This window comes from Passer montanus, unplaced genomic scaffold (assembly GCF_014805655.1).
Source record: "Passer montanus isolate IOZ18808 unplaced genomic scaffold, ASM1480565v1 scaffold21, whole genome shotgun sequence".
Classification (NCBI taxonomy): Eukaryota; Metazoa; Chordata; class Aves; order Passeriformes; family Passeridae; genus Passer; species Passer montanus.
The window spans coordinates 7,838,981-7,857,466 of record NW_024366703.1 but is presented as its reverse complement, the minus strand read 5'-3'; the positions used below and the strand labels follow the sequence as shown (position 1 = coordinate 7,857,466).

The 18,486-nt window shown below is 40.4% G+C and overlaps 1 protein-coding gene across 4 annotated transcripts in view; it reads left to right on the top strand.

The window, feature by feature from the left end:
* The window catches only part of STN1 (STN1 subunit of CST complex), a 41,788-nt gene extending 23,617 nt beyond the window's left edge, over positions 1 to 18,171 (top strand). For all 4 annotated transcript variants that reach the window (XM_039709329.1, XM_039709330.1, XM_039709332.1 and 1 more), the window contains 6 exons: positions 264 to 425; positions 1,660 to 1,771; positions 2,512 to 2,674; positions 9,289 to 9,411; positions 9,937 to 10,009; positions 13,884 to 18,171. In XM_039709329.1, coding sequence (XP_039565263.1) covers positions 264 to 425; positions 1,660 to 1,771; positions 2,512 to 2,674; positions 9,289 to 9,411; positions 9,937 to 10,009; positions 13,884 to 14,041 — 791 coding nt within the window. In that variant the 3' untranslated portion in view covers positions 14,042 to 18,171. The remainder of the gene's footprint in view (positions 1 to 263; positions 426 to 1,659; positions 1,772 to 2,511; positions 2,675 to 9,288; positions 9,412 to 9,936; positions 10,010 to 13,883) is intronic.
* Positions 18,172 to 18,486: the final 315 nt, after the last annotated feature.

The following is an 18,486-nucleotide window of genomic DNA, read 5'->3' as shown; positions in this document are numbered from 1 at the left end:
AATTTTGCAACCTATCTATGACATTTTCATTGGTAAATCAGTATCTTCTCCCTTTTATATTTTCCCCAGATGAACAATTCAAATAAGTATAATACCGTAAACTAATTTTGTCACCCAGAAGTTTTCCTACCCAGCACACATGGTGCCTGGGACCCTACCCTTTTTTAGTGATATCACTCCTGTGGTGCTTAGGTGAATGAATGCAAAAGGATAATTCATGCATCGGCTTTAGTGCCTCACTCCCTTTCCCTCACTTCTTGCAGGTCATTCAAGTACACCCAGCAGTCTCAGTGTGTTTGAACAGCTGAAGAAACTCCAAGAAACAGTAAGCCAGAAAACCAAGCTGGAGATTGGAGATGTTGTCAGAGTCAGAGGTTATGTCCGAACCTACAGGCAACAAAGAGGAATTCAGGCTTCATGTTTTTGTGAGTGTTATGATTCTGTGATATATGTAAGATGTCTAAATCTGTGAAAATATCTGAGCTGTGGGTAATTAATTGAATATTTCCCACATTATTTTCTGGCATCTCATTTTTCTAAGGATTTTCTCTGTATATCTTAATTTCAATTGTAGCAGCATAAGGTTAGAAGACACACTATGTGATGTGTGAGATTAGACTGCCTGTAAACGAGGCATTCCTGGAAAAACTGTAAAAGCTGATTAGCATGCATACAAGAATACCACAGAGACACTGTGGTTAGGTGTCTCCAAGAGTGATTTGCTGTGTTGAAATAGAGCAGCCAAAGCTTGTGGAAAGGGAGCTGGTAACCTTCTGTGTCCCACTTCACCAAGGGCACGGAGGGCTTTGGAGAAGTGGCTGCTGTTTGTCACAGCCTGTACAATCCATTCCATGGGCAGGCAGCAGCATATGAGCAGTGTCCCACTGAAGCCTGGCTTCTCCTCAGCTCCCTGGCTTTGCAGACTGAAGGAGAAGTGTTCCTCAGGCACAGATCTGCATGCAGGTGCTGCCTATGCGTCTGACAGCTCTTGGAGCAGCAGGGCTCTGCAGCCCACAGCTCTGGGAGCTTCCAGTTACATAATTTCCTCTCAGTTCCCTCTCTGTGCTGTTGTGTAAGAGCTGGTTTTCTCCAGTGAGGTCTTACAGAGATAATACTGAAATTATTTCTTTAGTGAAGAAAATCCTCTCTTTTAAAAAACCTGTGTAAGCCAGATAAAAACTCTAGATTTTTCAGTTCTAGCTTAAATTTGCAAGGGAGTTCAGCCTCCCTATCCAGTCAGAAGATTTATGAGTACATACAACCCATTCATGGGTTGATAATAATACCAAAGAGAGCCATGCAATTCAAAATAGCTTCTAAATTGGTTTCACTTTGGCCCAAATAAAGCTTCTTACTATGTGTTAACTTCATTTAATGGATAAAGGCCGCTGAAAGGTAAAATAGAGATCATAAATTCTGGTTAAATAAGTTGTCAGACAAAAGCATAATCTGTAATGCACCACAACAGCCCATTTTACCTCCTTGTAAACTGTAAAAGAAGGATTGGCCTTTGTGGTTTGTTTTTATAAAAACCACAGTGAACAAATTTTGCCAATTTAATATTGGCTGTGAAGCTCTGTTGTGCTGCCTCAGGTTTGCTTGCTGAAAAAATTGTGTGGGAGTGCTGGCCAGGTCTACATGTTCTCATTGCCTTTCCAGATAAAGTGGATGATCCTGTGTGTGATGTCCAGATTTCAAGAATGCTGGAGCTCCCCTGTCTCTATAGAGAAGTTTATGATAAACCTTTCAAGGGTCCTGAAGAAACACAGAGGTAAATGCAGTATGCAGAACTGCTCCTGGGGCAAAGTACAGGATATTATGATTGTTTATTTGTTGTAATAACACTGGAAAAAAGTAGAACAGAGCCTGACTGTGATTTAGACTGCGTTCATATACAGTAGCAGTCTGCTTTTCTCCCAAATAATTGGTGATCCATACAGATGAGATACCTGTACATAATATGAGAAAAGAAACAATGCTGAACTAAAGTGAATATTAGGAAAGAAGTAAAATACTGTGTACACAGCTCTTTCATCTAGTGAAAAAATATGGGATTTAGAGCAAGATTTGGGGCTGAGGTCAGCAGAGAGGATGGAGAAGTATCCTTGACTGATGCTGTTTTATGTGTAAGACTGAGGAGCTATTCCACTGAAATGATCTCCTGCCCTTGTCATTGTCAGATCACAAATACATAACCTCAATAAGCTGAGTCAAACACCCACTCCTGTACTCAGTTTCAGGGTAGCTGGATGCTTCCTGGGAGGCCTGGTGCATGTAGTGTTGTTTCAGAGACTGCAGGTCTTAAATTCACAAAACCGTAATGATTTGCAGAAGAACAATTGAAAGTTTTTACTAATAAAATTTATCTGTTTTAATTAAGGATTTAAATTCAAATTCTTTAAGGACAGTAAAATGTCCTTTGACCTTTGAAACCAATCCAGTGGGCTGACTTTATGTAATTGTTCTAAAACACATTTCTTACCTTTTGACATGTTCTGTGTATCCTTGCAGTGGCCTGGAAGGTCAGAATTTCTCAATCCATATGCTGCATGAGAAAGTGCAAGACTTTCTATTAGAAAACAAAATTCAGACCTTTTACCAGCAGGAGCTGGAGACAGTTGATTCTCTGGTGTCTCTGATGGGTGTGCATCTACCCAGCCCCAGCTGTGAGGAGGTGAGTGAATGTACCTGTTCCAAACTTTTATTGGGGGGGCATAATACCCCCCCACATGTACTTTTTAAAGCATAAACAGACAAGAGACTGGTGTCTTCAGAGGATTCAAAAACTACTACTGCTTGAGCTTTACACATTAATTATTTACAGAGCTTGAAGAAATCTTGTTACTTTAGACATATAAAACTGGGCTGGAAAGAGTAATGTAAGCACATTCTGTTATTAGGGGTAATCTTATGTTAGGGCTGAGCAATCTTACAGCCTGCATCAGTCACTACTTTATTTAGATTTGTAATTAGTAGCAGTGTCAGAAAAAGAAATGCCTTTAAGGTGCTTGAGTTTTTTGGGACAGAGGTTTGAGATCCTGAATCTGATCAGGAGAAGGGAGCACTAAATCTCTGTCTTGTTTCTCATTTGAAGCTCAATATATTAATAGAGATGCAGCTCTCAAGAGGAAGTTATGATGGATGAACAGTGCTCTGTGCTAGATGTTTCTCACATTAGAAGTCCCTAACTGAAAGGGTGAGAAGGTGGGATAAATTGAAATCACTTTACAGGCAGTTGTCTGTAACCAAACTATTTAGAAATTTTCCAATGAGTTAGTAACCTCTTGATCAGCTGCAAAATGGGAAGCAGAACAACACTCATTTTGTAAAGTGGCTTTGGATTATTCTGTATTAGTTGGACAAATTACAAATCAGATTCTCAACTGATATGGAGTCATAAGTTTCTGCAAAGCTTACAGTTACATCTTTTACCATGAAAGCAATGGCAGCTGGAACTTAAGCTTAAGGAGTGTTATGATTCATTTGTTTACTTTTTGGTTTTTTGTAGAGAAATAAATCCCTGTCAGTCATTTTCACCCTGATTTTGATGTGCACTGTAATGTTAAGTGTTGTGTTATGCTGAATTCTAATGTTTGTTTAATTCTTAAGAAACCCCCAAAAAACCCACAAAAACCAGTCTCTTGCAGATGAAGTCAAATATTGATGAAAAGTAGCTCTTTTCTTGTTGGCCTTTTTGAACTGCTGCTGATAGCTGTTCTTGATAGCTGGGTTGCGGTTTTTGTTTGTTTGTTTGTTTTTATTTAAGGCAGTTTTTTCTGGTTTGCTTTAAAACAAACATGGATATTAGCACTAACAAGAGCTATTCTCATTTTAGACAGAAAAGTTTGCTAGTAGATTATCCAACATGGCACCTGGTACTTGCTAAACTAGGTGGAACAGTATTAAAAGTTCCCAAACACTTTACATTAAAAGAAGTAGCCATTGTGTCCAATACTGGAAACTTAAACGCTTCAGCATTTATACAAAGACCAAGATAAATAATTTACAAAGCCATTTAAAGTAGGAACTGGTGCAGAACAAACATAGAAAAACTGAAAAAATCCCCCAAGAAAACTCAACCCAAACAAAACACCAACCAACCAAAAGAAAAACAACTTAAAAACCCCAAACCAAGAAAAATACTGTAGCATCAGTGTTGTTAGCAGTCATGAAGAGCTATCATAATAATTAGTAGTTGCTCCTGACCCTGATACAAGGAAGTGAGTATATGTCCCAGGAATTTGTGCACACAGATGCTTATTTAGAAATTGCAGTTCTCCTTATTGTCCTTTCCTACTAATTTCTTGCAAAGAAGGTTATCTGTTCTTGCATGAGAAAGGACCTGCAGTTGTCAAGTGGCATGAATGCCTTAGGAGGGGTGCCTAGTAATGCTCTGGAAATGTATTTCCTTGTTCCTCTGCTCCATCTCTAGAAGGTGTCACCTTTCATACTTGGCAAAGAGTCAAGTACCCAGTTCTATCCACAAAAGGAAGCGTAATAGATCTGATTTCTGTCCCTCTTCCTTTCTTTTCTCTTCAGTAGTCTTTTGTTTTGTGCTGCCCTCAAACCAAGAGGATAAAAGGTGCTGCTGATGTGGAACAATGTTATTTTGGGCCTGTTTGGCAAGGCAGGAGCTACAGAGCCAACTCAGCTAATTAGGCCATATCACAATATACACACTTGTTCACTTCTTGCACTTTTCCTGGATGTAAAAGGATATGTGGATGTGTAGGTATTTTTTTAATCCTGATTCCAGTGTTCTAGAGCACAAGTTGCTGTTAAACTATTTGTTTCCTTTCTCTTCCTTTCCCCCTTTCCTCCTTCATCTCTTTCCCTACTTTTAAAGTACTTGCATGGTGTTTGTCATAGTGGGAGGGTGTCTCCCCATGGAACATTTTCTCCAGGGAGGTGATGAGCTGCTGTGGAGTCACTGCAGTGGAGTGGAGCAGAGGTGAAAATGGAAGGAGTTAGCTGGGATAGTTTGAGGTAGGCAGCATCTCTGTGTTCCTTTTCAGCATTACTGTGTAGCTGGGCCCTGTCCACATCCCATACATGTCCTACAATAAATGCCTCATTCTAGTCCTGATGCCTCCCTGGCAGTGCAGTCTTCTGCCTCTCTGGAATAAATTTCCCTCTATCAGGTGCATCTGGCAGAACTGAAACAATTGCCCCTTCTCAGACCTATACTAGGTAAAACTTCATTTTATAGTCTACAGATGATGAGGAAGAGAATTTAACTGCTTTTAAAAGTAGTTAAAAATTAACAAATCTTTTACGAGTTTTAAAGACGCTGGAGCTTTAATTTGCATAACCAGTTCCCCATCTATCTAGAAGGTGTAGGCTTTTCCCTATCCCTTAAAACAAGTGACTTTTGAGTCTGGAGGGGTGGGTACCAGAAGGAAGACTACAAGTAAAACAAGAAAAAGTAATTTTGTGCTTAGAGAACCTCCAGAGTGTACTCGCTGGACTTAGGCAGTTATGTTTGGCAAATGGACAAGCCTTTGGTCCCTTTTTTAAAGAAAGCTACGTGTTAAGTGGATCCATCAATTTCTCAACTGAAATGCTTTAAACCAGCCAGTCTTGATTCACAATATTTCTGCCCTTCTGCCATGCATAACCTATAGTGTGGGCTATTTTAGTGCTGCCATTGCAGTTTGTGAATGTCACTGGCTTGGACACGTAACTTGAGTTGTGCTTTGCAGAGTGTGCTTGATTTGAATATTATCTCAAGGTCACCAACGAGAAGTAGTTAAAGCAGGAAGTTTTGCAGTGTTGTTCACACTGTCTGTGTCTACCCTGTACATTGTACTGTAGGTGTAACACAGTTCATTGAAAGTTCTTAATGCAGTGTCTTTGTCTTTCTGCCTCTCGAAGAAGTTTCACCACTGCTTTAAATATTATTTAAATATTTTTAAATATTACTTAAACATTTAAAAATATTATTTTAAATATTGTTTGCTACAATAACCTGCAAAGCTTATTATAGGACTTCAGGACTGACACGTCCAGGATCACTATTACTAAAATTGTCACCTGCCTAAGCCCAGGATTAAACATTGCATGAGAAAATGCAAAAGGTGATTCTATGAGTAGAATCACATGTAGTTATACAAGGAAACTTTAACACCGTCAGGGTGTGATTCATAATGAGTCAAAGGTTACATAGTTCCAGTGTTTAGAACAGACTCACTAATTCCTGTACCACTTCATTTCTTTGACTTATTATTGATTGTACGGAGAATTTGTCTTGTTTTAAAGATCTAACTGGTAGCACAGCACCAGCCCACTAAGCTGTGTGAGGCCTATCAGATGGAATATATTGATTAAAGCACCAGCTTAATTCTGGATAGATTCTTCTGTTGGCTTTGATACAGAGCCCTTGGCCATTCTTGGGAGTGAGGGCAATGATAGTAAAATTATTATTTAATAGCTGCTTCTGTGTCAGGTTACACACATACACACACAATGTGTTTTACAAAAGGGATGACTGATTCTTGAATGCTCCTATGTTTTGGATGTACAGCTTAATTTATTTGAAAAGGACCTGCTTTGGAAGAGAGGGGGAAGACCCTGCTGTTACTGCTTCAGAGAATCTGAAATGGTGCACCCAGAAACTAAGGCATGCCCAAGGGGGGCTCTTTGCAAAAGGAGCTGTGAACGTTGGGAGAGGTATTGGGGAGAAGTGCTGTTGACTTGTGCATTTGCAGGATGAGATGCTGGAGCTACTTTGGGTGGACCAAAAGAGCAGAATAAGCAATTTTAGACTGTGTTGACAAAGAAACTGAATTGCTACTTTACCCAGAGGAAAGGAGAGGAGGAAGCGTGTTCTAGAGCACGCAAAGAAGAAACCTCAAATTTTTCCTGTCATTTTATGGTGCTATTAAACACCAATAATACATAATATTTTTGTATTAATTTATAATATGGTATTATTAGAGTGGGCAGGAGCTCTAATTTACTTTTCAGAAACAGTCCTTCTGCCATGAATCCCTTTTCTATGGATTCTGCAGCACATATGAGAGAGTGCTGATATGGAGCAGCTGCTTACTTATAATAAGGCCTTGATGCTTTCACTCTGTCAATGCCTTGACTTACATTCTTAGTGATTCTGTTTCAGTATCCATCCAGGCTGAGCTGTGTGTCAGTTCACACAGAGTCTGTTTTTAATTATCTCCCTTTTCTGACAGGATTTCAGTGGTAAGCCAAACTGAATAATTATTGTGCTTCTTTGGAAATATTTTTTTATCTTTTTTTCTCCCCAAATGTTTGCTTTCACATTAAAAATTGATCAGAGTCTTGAATTTGTTGCTTTGCTAGCAATTTCTTACATTCTTGAGGATTTATTACTGCATTTGAGTGAGAGGCAAAGTCTCTTCATTTTACATATGGCTATGAGAATGTGCTTTTCTGTGAGCAAATATTCACTCTTCACTTAATCCTTCCTGCTGCATTTTATGTTTGTTTCTTCAGTCCATCAGACAAGTCACAATGAAGAGAAATACCTTAGTGGTATTAATGCTGTGACTGGAACAGTGTCCAGATGCATGGCCAAGTTTGTAATTAGAAGTAGAGTCTGTTGTTATCCACATTGATGGTATGGTGGGCAGGAGGACAGACAAGGTTCAGGCACTGAATTCTTCAGCCTGAAACAGAGGAAACTGAACTGAGAATAAGAGCCATTGTTCTGTGTTAATTATCTTGAAGTATTCAGCAATTATTTTTGCTAGTGATTTGAGAGGGAAAAGAGAGTTAGCTGTTGTGGGACAGAGAGAGAGAGATGTGATTATGGCCTGTTGAAATCCTGAGGGTTAACTGGAGGAGCAGAAGGGAGAAACTTGTGATGCATGCTAACACCAATATCACTTTTGGATCCTAGAACTCTTCCCAGTTAGGTACATCAGCTTCCAGGCTGTTGGAGTGTCACTTGAGAGCTGCAAATGCATTGAATGAATGTTTTGTGAGAAGATATTCTTCCTTTGCTCCTGTGGTGTCCCTTTCGTATATTCATGTACTTTCTTTCTAGTTTGTGATGATTGCGTGCCTCGCTCCCAAGGCTCTGAGCTGCTCCTGGTGAGTGAAGTAGGATATGTGAAGTCTAATATCTTTGTTCAGAACAGGGTGGGAGCATTTCTGGTGATAGTTGAAGGAATGGCTTGGCAAGTCTTGCTCTGGTTGCTCTGGTGTGGTTCTAGTTATCACATGGTGGTTTGTGGGAAGCAGTTGAGCTCCCTTCTCAAAGAAAACCACAGGGAGCACAGTGTGCTCCCAAGAGATGAGAAAACAGCAATTGGGGAACTGAAGCAGTCTGTGTAGATAAATGGGAGGTTGAAGGATACAGTAGGACAGATGGAGATGGAGAACAGTAAATCATAGTCTTGCTCTTATCTACACATACTTTCCCTTCTCCACAACTAATTATTTCCTTCTACTTCCCTAGCTGTCATTCCACTCTCTTAGCTCTGCTCTACTTCCAAACAAACCCTGCTTTTCCCTGGTTTTTTTACCCCTCCCCTTCCTTCCTTCTACTCTGTTAGAAGTGTCCCAGACACAGAACCCTATGTTCTAAATAACCTCGGTTATTGACTTCCAGACACATTTTCCTTTCACAAAAAACGAATTTCCCACCTACCCTCAAAACTGAATCCTTTGTTTCCTTATTTCATATACTTGTCTTAATTTCTTGCATGCTCTTTATCCTTTAATTTCATTAGGCTGTGGAGAAGCTCCTGAGAGCATGACTAGAATGTTTGTAAAAATCTGGAAACAAATGGAGCATGAAACAAATACTGGTTTTGTCAGTTTTCTCCTTTCCCTAAAATCAGGAGATGGGAATCCAGTCCTTAGCACTTGGATTCCTCCTGGATATCACCTTACAAAATACTGATTTTCCTACCTTCCTACCCTTATGGCCAGGAAAACTCTGAAAGTGAGCAAGGCTTAATTAACAAAAAAGTCAAATGATCTGCAATCATCACAAGAATATTCCAAAAAAGTTTTCTCAGTACATCACCAAATAGCTGCTAATCACAAAGTCCGTTTGGAGATTGTGATTCCTCAAGATTGGTACAAACTTCTGATGTTTGGGTTTTGTTTAAAGCTCAGAGATATTGGTTATTTCATACATAACAGATATGATTTGTGAATTACTAAATGAAGAAAAATGTGTAACAAAATTCATGTTAAAGAGGATCTGAAGTAATCTTCTTGAAAGCATCTGGATCTATTGCTGGTAACTTTGGCTGAGCTGAGATTTCTCACGATCTGCTTAATTCTTTTCTTTCCATCTAGGTGAAGTCAGAAAGAAGCTCCAGTTCCAAAAGGATTCACAGTGTTTTTAAGGAAGCAATAAAGATGCTACAAGAAAAAGGAGTGGTTTTCCAGAAACCTAGCAGCTCCAAGGACTTATACTATGTAAGGAGCTGAGCTGTGGTTGCAAACAAGTTCAGTGGTATGACTTTCATAATCAGTGAAAACAGTAAAATTATTGCAGAAATAGTAGAAATGTTTCAGAAAGAGCAGCAGGATATCCAGGTGCTCTCAGTTTACTCAAATATTTTCTGCAGCTTACTTCACCGTTGGTTGTACCTCTGTATCACCCACTGAGTTGTTCCAAGTTCTGTCCATGTTCACTGGGCTGATCCAGCTCATTGAAACCTGGGGTCTGGGACAGTTCTCCTTATCCAAGTGGGCTCAAGCTTGCTGTTCTGCTGAGTCAGTCACTCTCCTTTGGGTCAAACTTAGTTGTATCATGTTCTTCACCTAACTCATGGATAGCTGTTAATAGTAGTAAAAATACTGCCTGAAGATTTGATGTCCATTATTAGTCTTGGGGGCAGCATTAAATGCAGAGTGTAATTATGACAGTGTTAGCTCAGAATGCACCATGGCATTTGATTGTTTTTCAACAGCAAGACCAGTTTTTTCTTTTTTCTTCAGGTGACTGACCATGATAAGGAGCTGTTTAAAGTGACCCTTGATGTGATTAAGGAAGACTGTCGAAAACCCAGGCGTAAGTAGCAGAGTGAGAAAGCTCTGATGAGCTGGTGCTGATATACTGGTGACAATATCTCCTCCTGCTGCTGGATTGGATATGCTGCCTGTCCTCACCCTGGAACTCGAGCTGTTGCTGGTGTAGCTAATCAGTACAGCTCAGAGCAGGAGTGCAGGAGCAGCTTCCTGTGAGCATGGAGAGAGAAAGAGCAGGTGTGCCCAGCAGGAAGCAAACTTCCCCGATCTGAAACAAGCAGCCATTATCTTAGATCTATATCCTTTGACAATACTTGGATTTTGGGAGGAACCAAATGTAATGAAGTCAGGTCACCACCTAGCAGGTGTTGCTCTGCACTCTGGAGAAGTAGCAAATCTTGCTTGTTCAGTTTCTACAGGGGAGTTGACACAAAAGTGACCATGCAGAAAGGTGAAATCCCCACCTCCTTTAAGTCAACAATACAACTTGCTTAAGTCAGTAGGATATTCTCTGGAGATTTTAAGCTCAGGTAAAGCTCAGATGGTATTTCTTTGTAGTTAAGGATTTCAGTTGAACAAAGTCTATTTTTTTCAGATAATGTGCCTCAGGTGGCTCCTGAGTTATCCCTGTCCCTCAAACTATTGTGTTTTATTGTCAGAGTGATAACTTGTGCTTGACTTGAATGTGTTCTAATTAAACAGGTATATTGCTAGAGTGTCTTTCAGTTCATGGGATAGAATGTGTCAGCAGGGATCACTTGCTGCCGGAGTGCAGCTATTTGTGGGACAGAATGTGCTTTAGTACAGAATAAATGACTGACTGGAACATAAGGCATAAAATCTTAAATTGCTCATATCCCTGTACTGTCATAACTACAATAGCACTTGTAGGACCTGGAGTATGATGGTTATCCTGCAGTGAAAAAAAGGCTGAGGCAAAATCAAGTTTGAGTTTGAACTGTCTCTCTTAAGAAGTGGTACAATTGTAGACAAGGTCTTGGGAGAAGAGGTTACTACTGGACATGCAGGTTAATATGGGCTTGTTTGCCTGAGGGTGTTTCAGTGCAACAAATTGCTGTATCACATTGTTTTATTGTCTTTTATCCAGTTAACAAATGTAATTTCTCTAAGAGTCAAACCATTCCTTTGCTCATTTTATACATCAGTTAGTTCTCCTGGTAAGTTGCTTTTTTTAATATAACTATGCCACTCTCAAGGCCAGAACCTCTGTACAGGTGACAGAGGCACTGAGTGACTGCCTCCAATTTGTTCCCTTCTTGTGCATTGTCACACTGGTCAAGTACTCTGTGATCCATGAGAAGTTGGGAAGTTCTTTCAGTCAGGAAAGTCAACAGCAGAGAGTAATTTGTAGATCAGTCACAGAAAAGACTTTGAAGAGTCCTGAGTCCTCAAAGCCATGTTTTCCATAATAAGCAGTTTAAAATTAGCAACTCTTTTACAAACCCTCTTGTTCTCCTTGAAGCTTTCCCCCTAGTTTCCCACTGTAAAGAGGACAATTTCCAGGTCAGTGTCCTTTTGCTGGTTTCCAGAAGGACATTTCAGTGTTCTGGTCATTGGCAGCAGAAGCAAAGCCAAGAAGCTTCAATCGAAACCAGCACAGGGTATTTGTTGTCCGGGGATGATGCAAGAGCACGGAGCTGAGCGCGGCTGCCGGCCCCCCTCTGCCGGCGGGAGCGACAGAACAGGGACGTGGCCACTCACCTCTAGGGCTCCTTCTTGTTTGTGGCAAGAAATTACTACCCGTTTTCCTCCGAGAGTAATAGTAATCTTCCATGACAAGAGGGATGATTTATGATAAATCAAACTCTTCTCTCCAGTGAGTTACTTCTCTGCCAGTTTTCCAGGCAACGCCTTGCCCCATTGCTGTAGTTGTGACACATTCTCAGGCCCAACCCAGCTGTCTGAAACTATTGTACAGATTTAAAAAAAAAAAAAATCTTGCCTGCCTACTCAGAGCTGCACAAGCCCTGATCTGTAATGTGCCTACATGACAGTCCTAGTCCTTGGCTCCACTTATAATTCCTGATCTTAAATGCACTCGTGAGAGACTACGAGTCCATCTAGAAACTTAATATAGTCAAATAGCACATTTTGACTCCAGATTGAACTGCAAAATGGATTTGGGTTTTGGTTTGTTTCTTTCTTTTTTTATAAATTTTCTCTGTTTCTCTGAAATTCTCTCTAAAATTTATAAATTTAAGGCTTCGATCAGGCTAATGGTAGAGAGGACAAAAACCAGAACTACTTGAAGTTAAATTTAATATGTCAGAATGTACCCTATGTACATTCTGCAGTAAGCAAATTGTTGTTGTTCTAAAACTCTGTTCCCTCTGGTGTTGATTGTCAGGCAGGACAGTAATCACAGCCTGGCTTCCCTCAGCTGTTGGACAAAAGCAAGAACCCAGGATGTCAGTGAAAGAGGGACAGGAGAGTTTTGGGGTTACTTAATCATTGTACACACCTGCAGCTTCCCCAAAGTGCCATTTTCTACCAGCATTTAGGGGAAAGTACACATTGTACTGTTAGGCAACACTTGAGTCATTAAAGTAATTCATTGAGATTTAAGTTACTCTAGATCAGGGATGGGCAAATTTACCTTCTTATGACAAACCTATGACAAATGCAAAGTGCAGCTACCCATTTTGTTTGCAACAACAATCACTATGACCAGGTAGAGGCATTGTTCTGTAGTCTGCAGTTATCTCTCCCAGGGTAGTGGACACATTTTTGGCGATTGGCCACAAAGGTCTTTTTATCATGCTGGATACTTCTGAGGAAGTATTTCTGCCTGATTCACAGCCTAATCAGAATTAGGCTGAACTGTTTATTTACTGCTATCTACTAGTGACTTTTCTCAGCAGGTTCTAAGGCAGCTCTGGGGCTCAACAGATGTCTGGAGTTGAGAATTAACTAAAAAAAACAAAAAACAACAAAATATAGGACCCTCCCTGGCCCATAGCAGTTTCTCAGTACCCTTATCAAACTTGCCTTGCATCACATGAGCTAAGGAGAAGGAAAATAATTTGTGCTCATAAATCTGATTTATGTCTGTTTTCCATCGTGAGCTGCGGCAAAGAAATATGTTGTGGACCTCAGCACTTGGGGGACTGGGAGCTTGCAGCACTGATGATTAGTGGAGTACAGGCTGTGTTGGACGAAATGATGACTGGGACAGCTTGAAACAATGCCCCACCTGGCACAGAATAGATGTGTTCAGCCATGAAGGACCTCTGTGCTTGCCCCTAACAAAGGGAGTTATTTTAAACTTCTGTTCTCTTGCGCATTGCAGGGCTAATTCCACTTAAAAGGAGATAAAATCTGATACTGATGGTTCCATGACTTTCTACTCCCGTAATTGTCTGGTGGTCTGCAGGGTAGGGATGGGATAGCATTGCGGGGTACATGCAGTTGCAGTGCAGCAATTTTTCCACAAGATGCCAGCGTTGGGCCAGTGGTTACAGGCCCTGGCCACGCACCTCCCTGCTGCGCTTGAAGGTTGTGAAGCTGGGTCTCACTAAAATGACTTTCATTTGGTTCCTTCTGAAGTTGCAAAAACTGGATGGCCTGCACAGTGCACAGTGGAGGTACCCTTGCATTATTGAACTCCTCATCAAGTTGTACTGAGCCTTGTGTGTTAAGAGTTGTCAAGACTGAGTTATCTTTCACTCTCGTTACTACTGTTACAGCCCTGACACTTCTCAGAAAAGTCACTAGGAACACTTGATAATTGGAGAACTGTTGGCACAGACAGGATCTCTTTCTTCTCAATACACTTCTGCTTCTGTATCTAGTGCTCTGGGATTTTTCATGATTGATCTGTATTATGATAGTTAAAAAGAGACAGTTGGACTGAAATATTTCTTCCATGCCTGGCTGCATTTTCCTTTTTCCTGCAGATGCTGAAAAAGGCTGCCATTTCCTTCATGTCCTGAGTTGTGTTCGGCAGAGCTACAACCCCTCTCTGCCTGAAGTGGTGATGCACCGTGTCTTGGAACTACTGGAGAGTAACAGTGATATTGTCAGCACTATGGAAGGATATTTTATGGTATTTTAAAGAGAAAAGATAAGAAAGAGAGGCTGAGAGACTGTGACAAGCTGTAATTATCTGGTGTGATCTGATCTAGATAGTGGATAAAAAAGAGCCTTTTGATTCTCTAAATGCTATTTTTGTCCCGCTTTGGAGAAATTGTTCAAATACTTGTTTTAATATTCCTCCTGACTTTCTTGCTATTCCTAGTGAAAGTGGTACCAAACTGATTCTGGGCATTCTAATCTAGCAGGGAAACTGGAAAAGAAACTGTGTTCTTGGAGTAGGATGAGACATTGACCATCCCCACATCTGCATCCAGTGGGCCTAAAGAAAAGTCACTGCTGAAGATCACTGTTTACAGCAGTGGTCATCTCAGGAGATATTTTTCTGGCTTAAAGACTGATCTTGATAATTTTCATGTGGTAATAGCTGTGGATCTTTCTATGTGAACTTGGTAACACCTAGAGAAAGGACACACAAACAGAAGGATTTGCCTGTCCTTCCTGGCAGTGCTGGTGCATCTTTGTCTGTGAAGATGTGTTCCTCAATCCAGACAGCTTTCTCACTACTAAAGCAATCCTCACCATTCTCTGTAAAGTAATATTCAGGAATGGAGTCCTGCATCCCTTCCCCATCCTGCAGCCTTGCCCACTGGTTGTCAAGCATGTCTGCATTCCTCTGTATTCCCATCCATGCTACTGATGCCTGTTGCTGCAATTTCTCTTCAGACCAGAATTCTCAAAATCAGCTACTGTTTTGTTGTTTCAGTTGCTTCTTAGATCACAAATGGTAAAACATAAATTATATGCTTTGGAAAAGAAAATACAGAAGCCATTGAGACCTACTGTAATCTCCTCTGCCTGTTGCTTTTTGTGTCTTTTATTCTTTGTCACTTTAGTGGTAAAATACTACCCATATCTGTGCTTGCAGAAGAACACAAGGCATAGATGAAACAACGTTGGCCTAAAGAAGGTTACCATGCAAGATTTGATCTGGAATAATTATAACTGTTATGTGCAACAGTTAAAAAGCAAAGTTGTTCAATATTTATGCTTAGAGAGGGCTTGCTGCTGCAGGGGCTTGTCTGTTTAATTAATCTGTTTAATTTATGGTGTGGAGGTGAGACCTTTAACTTGAAAAGAGTACAAAAGATTGAATTTATCCTTTTTTCCTCTGCACCTTCCCTGTAACAGTTGAAACAGCAGACTCCCTGGAGGCAGCTGTAGTGGTAAAGCCCTATATAAGGATTGACATAGCAGGGAAAAATAAACCATATGCATGAGGAAAGCCAGTGAGTAGCCCCATGTGTGCCAGCTCTCTGGTTTGTTATATTATCTGCCTCACTCCAATCCCTGGCTGCAGTGAGATACAGGCTAAGAGAAAGGCTTGACAAAATATTTGGCATTTGCATTCAGAGGCCCGTGGAAAACTCTGGCCTTAAAGAGACGGTAAGTTTGTTCCTAGTAGAGAACTGTAGGTCAGTCATTCATTTGCTGTGTGTTCCCTACTTGCTGCAGGACTCAGGAGTTGATTTCCTCACAGATTTCCCTACTCCTCACATTGCTGCTCTGCTCTGAGTCAGGTACCTTCTAGTCAGACCTTTAATATGGGCCCTGAACAAGTGCTGAAGGGAGGTACCTGTGCAGAAGGAAATAGAAGAGGATTAAGGAAGAGTTGTAGAGTGTTTGTTCCTCTCTCCCTCCCCACACCCTGAATAGCTCTGTAAATTGGGGAAAGAAAGCAGATGCTGAGTGAAGTGCTACTGAGGGGAATTGAAACTTTAATTTATGCCTATGAGAAGATCTGGTTGGCCACTGGGGAGATGTGCTTTTAAATTCCTGCTCTGATTGTTGATGACTTTGAAGTGATGCTTAAAAACAAGGCTATCTGTGGAAGAAGTGGCTTGGAATGTGGATCCCTAAATTCAAATTCACTTCAGGAATTGCCCACAATCAAGTAGTAATATAGATAAGTTTCTTATTTGGAATGAATTTGAGGATATTTTAAAGGAAATTATGAGGTGTTTCAGACCATTTAGAAGAGCATGGCATCTAATTTATGAGACTGTCTTGGCCATTTTCTGTATTAGCAGAAGCTTATTTTGCTGGGAAAGGGTTAAAGGAACAGTGCTAGCTCAATGGGAAAGGTGATCTCCTCTCTTAAGTTAGAAGAAAGACCCTGGTTCTCCTGAGGATGACAGCTGAGTGTGTGGGCTGGATGAGTTTGGGGGGAAAAGAGAGTTTGGAGATCATGTTGCTCTTTAGGATCCCTTTAAAATAAATTCATACCAAAATAGGATTACATCTTTGGCTTTGCAGTTTGGATAGTTACACGAACTAACGAAAATTCTGTTTCCTCCAACTCTGAGGCTGCACTTAGTGAGTTTTAGATGTGTTTCTTTGTGTAAAGTTCACCTAAAATCTCTGTCCACTGATTTTCTATGCTTGGAGGTAGAAGAGGCAGACACTTGTATCTGCGTCAGTAGTGCCCCTGTTGCAGTTCAAAAGCACTGAACAGCTGCAAAGCCTTGGAGATGAGGTAGAAGGAACTTATCTCAGGAAACATGGGTAAGTTATTCTGGAAAAAACCTGTCCCTGGAAGTTTTTAAGTTGATCCTTGCTGGGAGGGCTCAGCTCCTATGATGGAGGGTGTGTTCTGATGGTGTTTGTTCCCTAAGAACAGGAAAAATAGATTTTTCTCAGATGAGTTGTCTCAGGGAAGTAAGATGAATAAACACAAGAGAGACTATAGTTTTTACAAGAGTGAAAGGTTAAGCTAAAGTTAATGGAGGAGCCTAGATTTAAGCTACACAGATTCTGACTCTCTCTACAGAATAGTTCTGTCTTAAGCTTGCATGCTTTATTTTTTCCACAGTAGCCACCCAGCCCATGTTAACACTTACTCTGGTTGAGAGCATTCCCTCCTGCACCTACAGGGAATACAAGATGCATGTGCCTGCACAGCAGTGCCCCGAGGAGCTGTGGGAGCACAGAGCTCACTGTAGGCTGATTTACCCATTCACTCAGTATCTCTACAGTGTGCTTCTGTGACAGCAGTCTAGACATACCCATGTTGGTATAAGTCACCTTTATGTAAGTCAAACTACACACACTAGGGCTTTTACTGCAAATAAACTGTCTCTCTGTTTAAAGATCATATCCTTAACCAACAGAGTCATATCATGCACACTGTTAAAATTCTTAGACCACACCTATGAAATATTGTGCAGAACATTCAGTGAAAGCATGCTTTCTTGTTTTGTTTAATTTGAAAACTCATTAGGCAACACAATTATTACTGGTTTATTAAAGGACTTAGAAGGTGATACTTTAATATAAGACTGACAAGTGAGAATTCATGTTGTAGAACTGCTTCATGGCCAGTTCCAGTTTCCATAGCAACAATTACGGCAGTAAAAGGTAGGTAAGGAAAATGGAATTTTTAAAAGCAGTTGGCATTTCTACATTACCTTTCAAAGGTAAGTTTCCATAGAAATGCAGCACCTCAGAACAAAAATTACCTATGAACCTCAATATTCTATTCTAGCAAAATGCACGGTGATTGCTTTTCTGGTGAGGAAAAAAGCAACAGTTTTACTTTCAGTCCCTGCCCTCTGCTTATGTGAGAGGAGAGATGAGGTTGCTTCATATCTCGGTGTCCCCCTTCAGTAAATTGGGAATAATACAACTCCCCGTGTAGGTCATAAGCCTCAATTTTTTTGTCGTTTTAGTCATTAAAATCTCTATGGGAGCTATTAGAGAAGAACTGTATGGCTGTGTGGGAGAGAGTGAATGGATAGATGCTGGAGTGGGACTTAGGAAAAGTTGTTTTTCTGTTAGTACTAATAGCTTTTTATTTTTCTGCCTCTCTTTCCATGCATATTGCTTTGCTTGTCTTGTCATCTTTCTCTCCAAGGCCTATAGGGCAATGATGGTCTCCCTGTTTTTATTTATATCATATTTTTTTCTGAAATCCTATTTCCTCTTATGACTTCTTAGATGACTTCATAAAAATAGAAATCCAGATAAATGAGTTCAGAGTATTCTTGTTCTGAAATCTTTGGATTGTAAATTTGGACCCACGAGGGTATGCATTTTACACAATCTGCCTGGGAAATGAACTTTACTTTCAAAATAATAAATGACCAAGTTAAATATTGGTGACATGACTAAAAGCTGTTATTGTTTTGGATCTGTGTATACTTGTGTATTCCAGCGATGAAAAACATAAATAGGACTTGCTAATTCATTATTCAAAGTGGGAATTCATCAATGAGCAGCCAGTGAGGCATGGAGCCACACAGAGAATTACAAGACAAAGTACTGGAAATCTGTTTGTCAAAGAAAATGCTGTTTGGTTTACTTTGAGAGTAAGCTGATCCTGTGGGGAAAAGATGTGCCTAGCAAAGATTTGTATCTTTATACTTACCTCTAAATGGGAAAGGGAGCAAGTTCAGATCCCATGGGCAC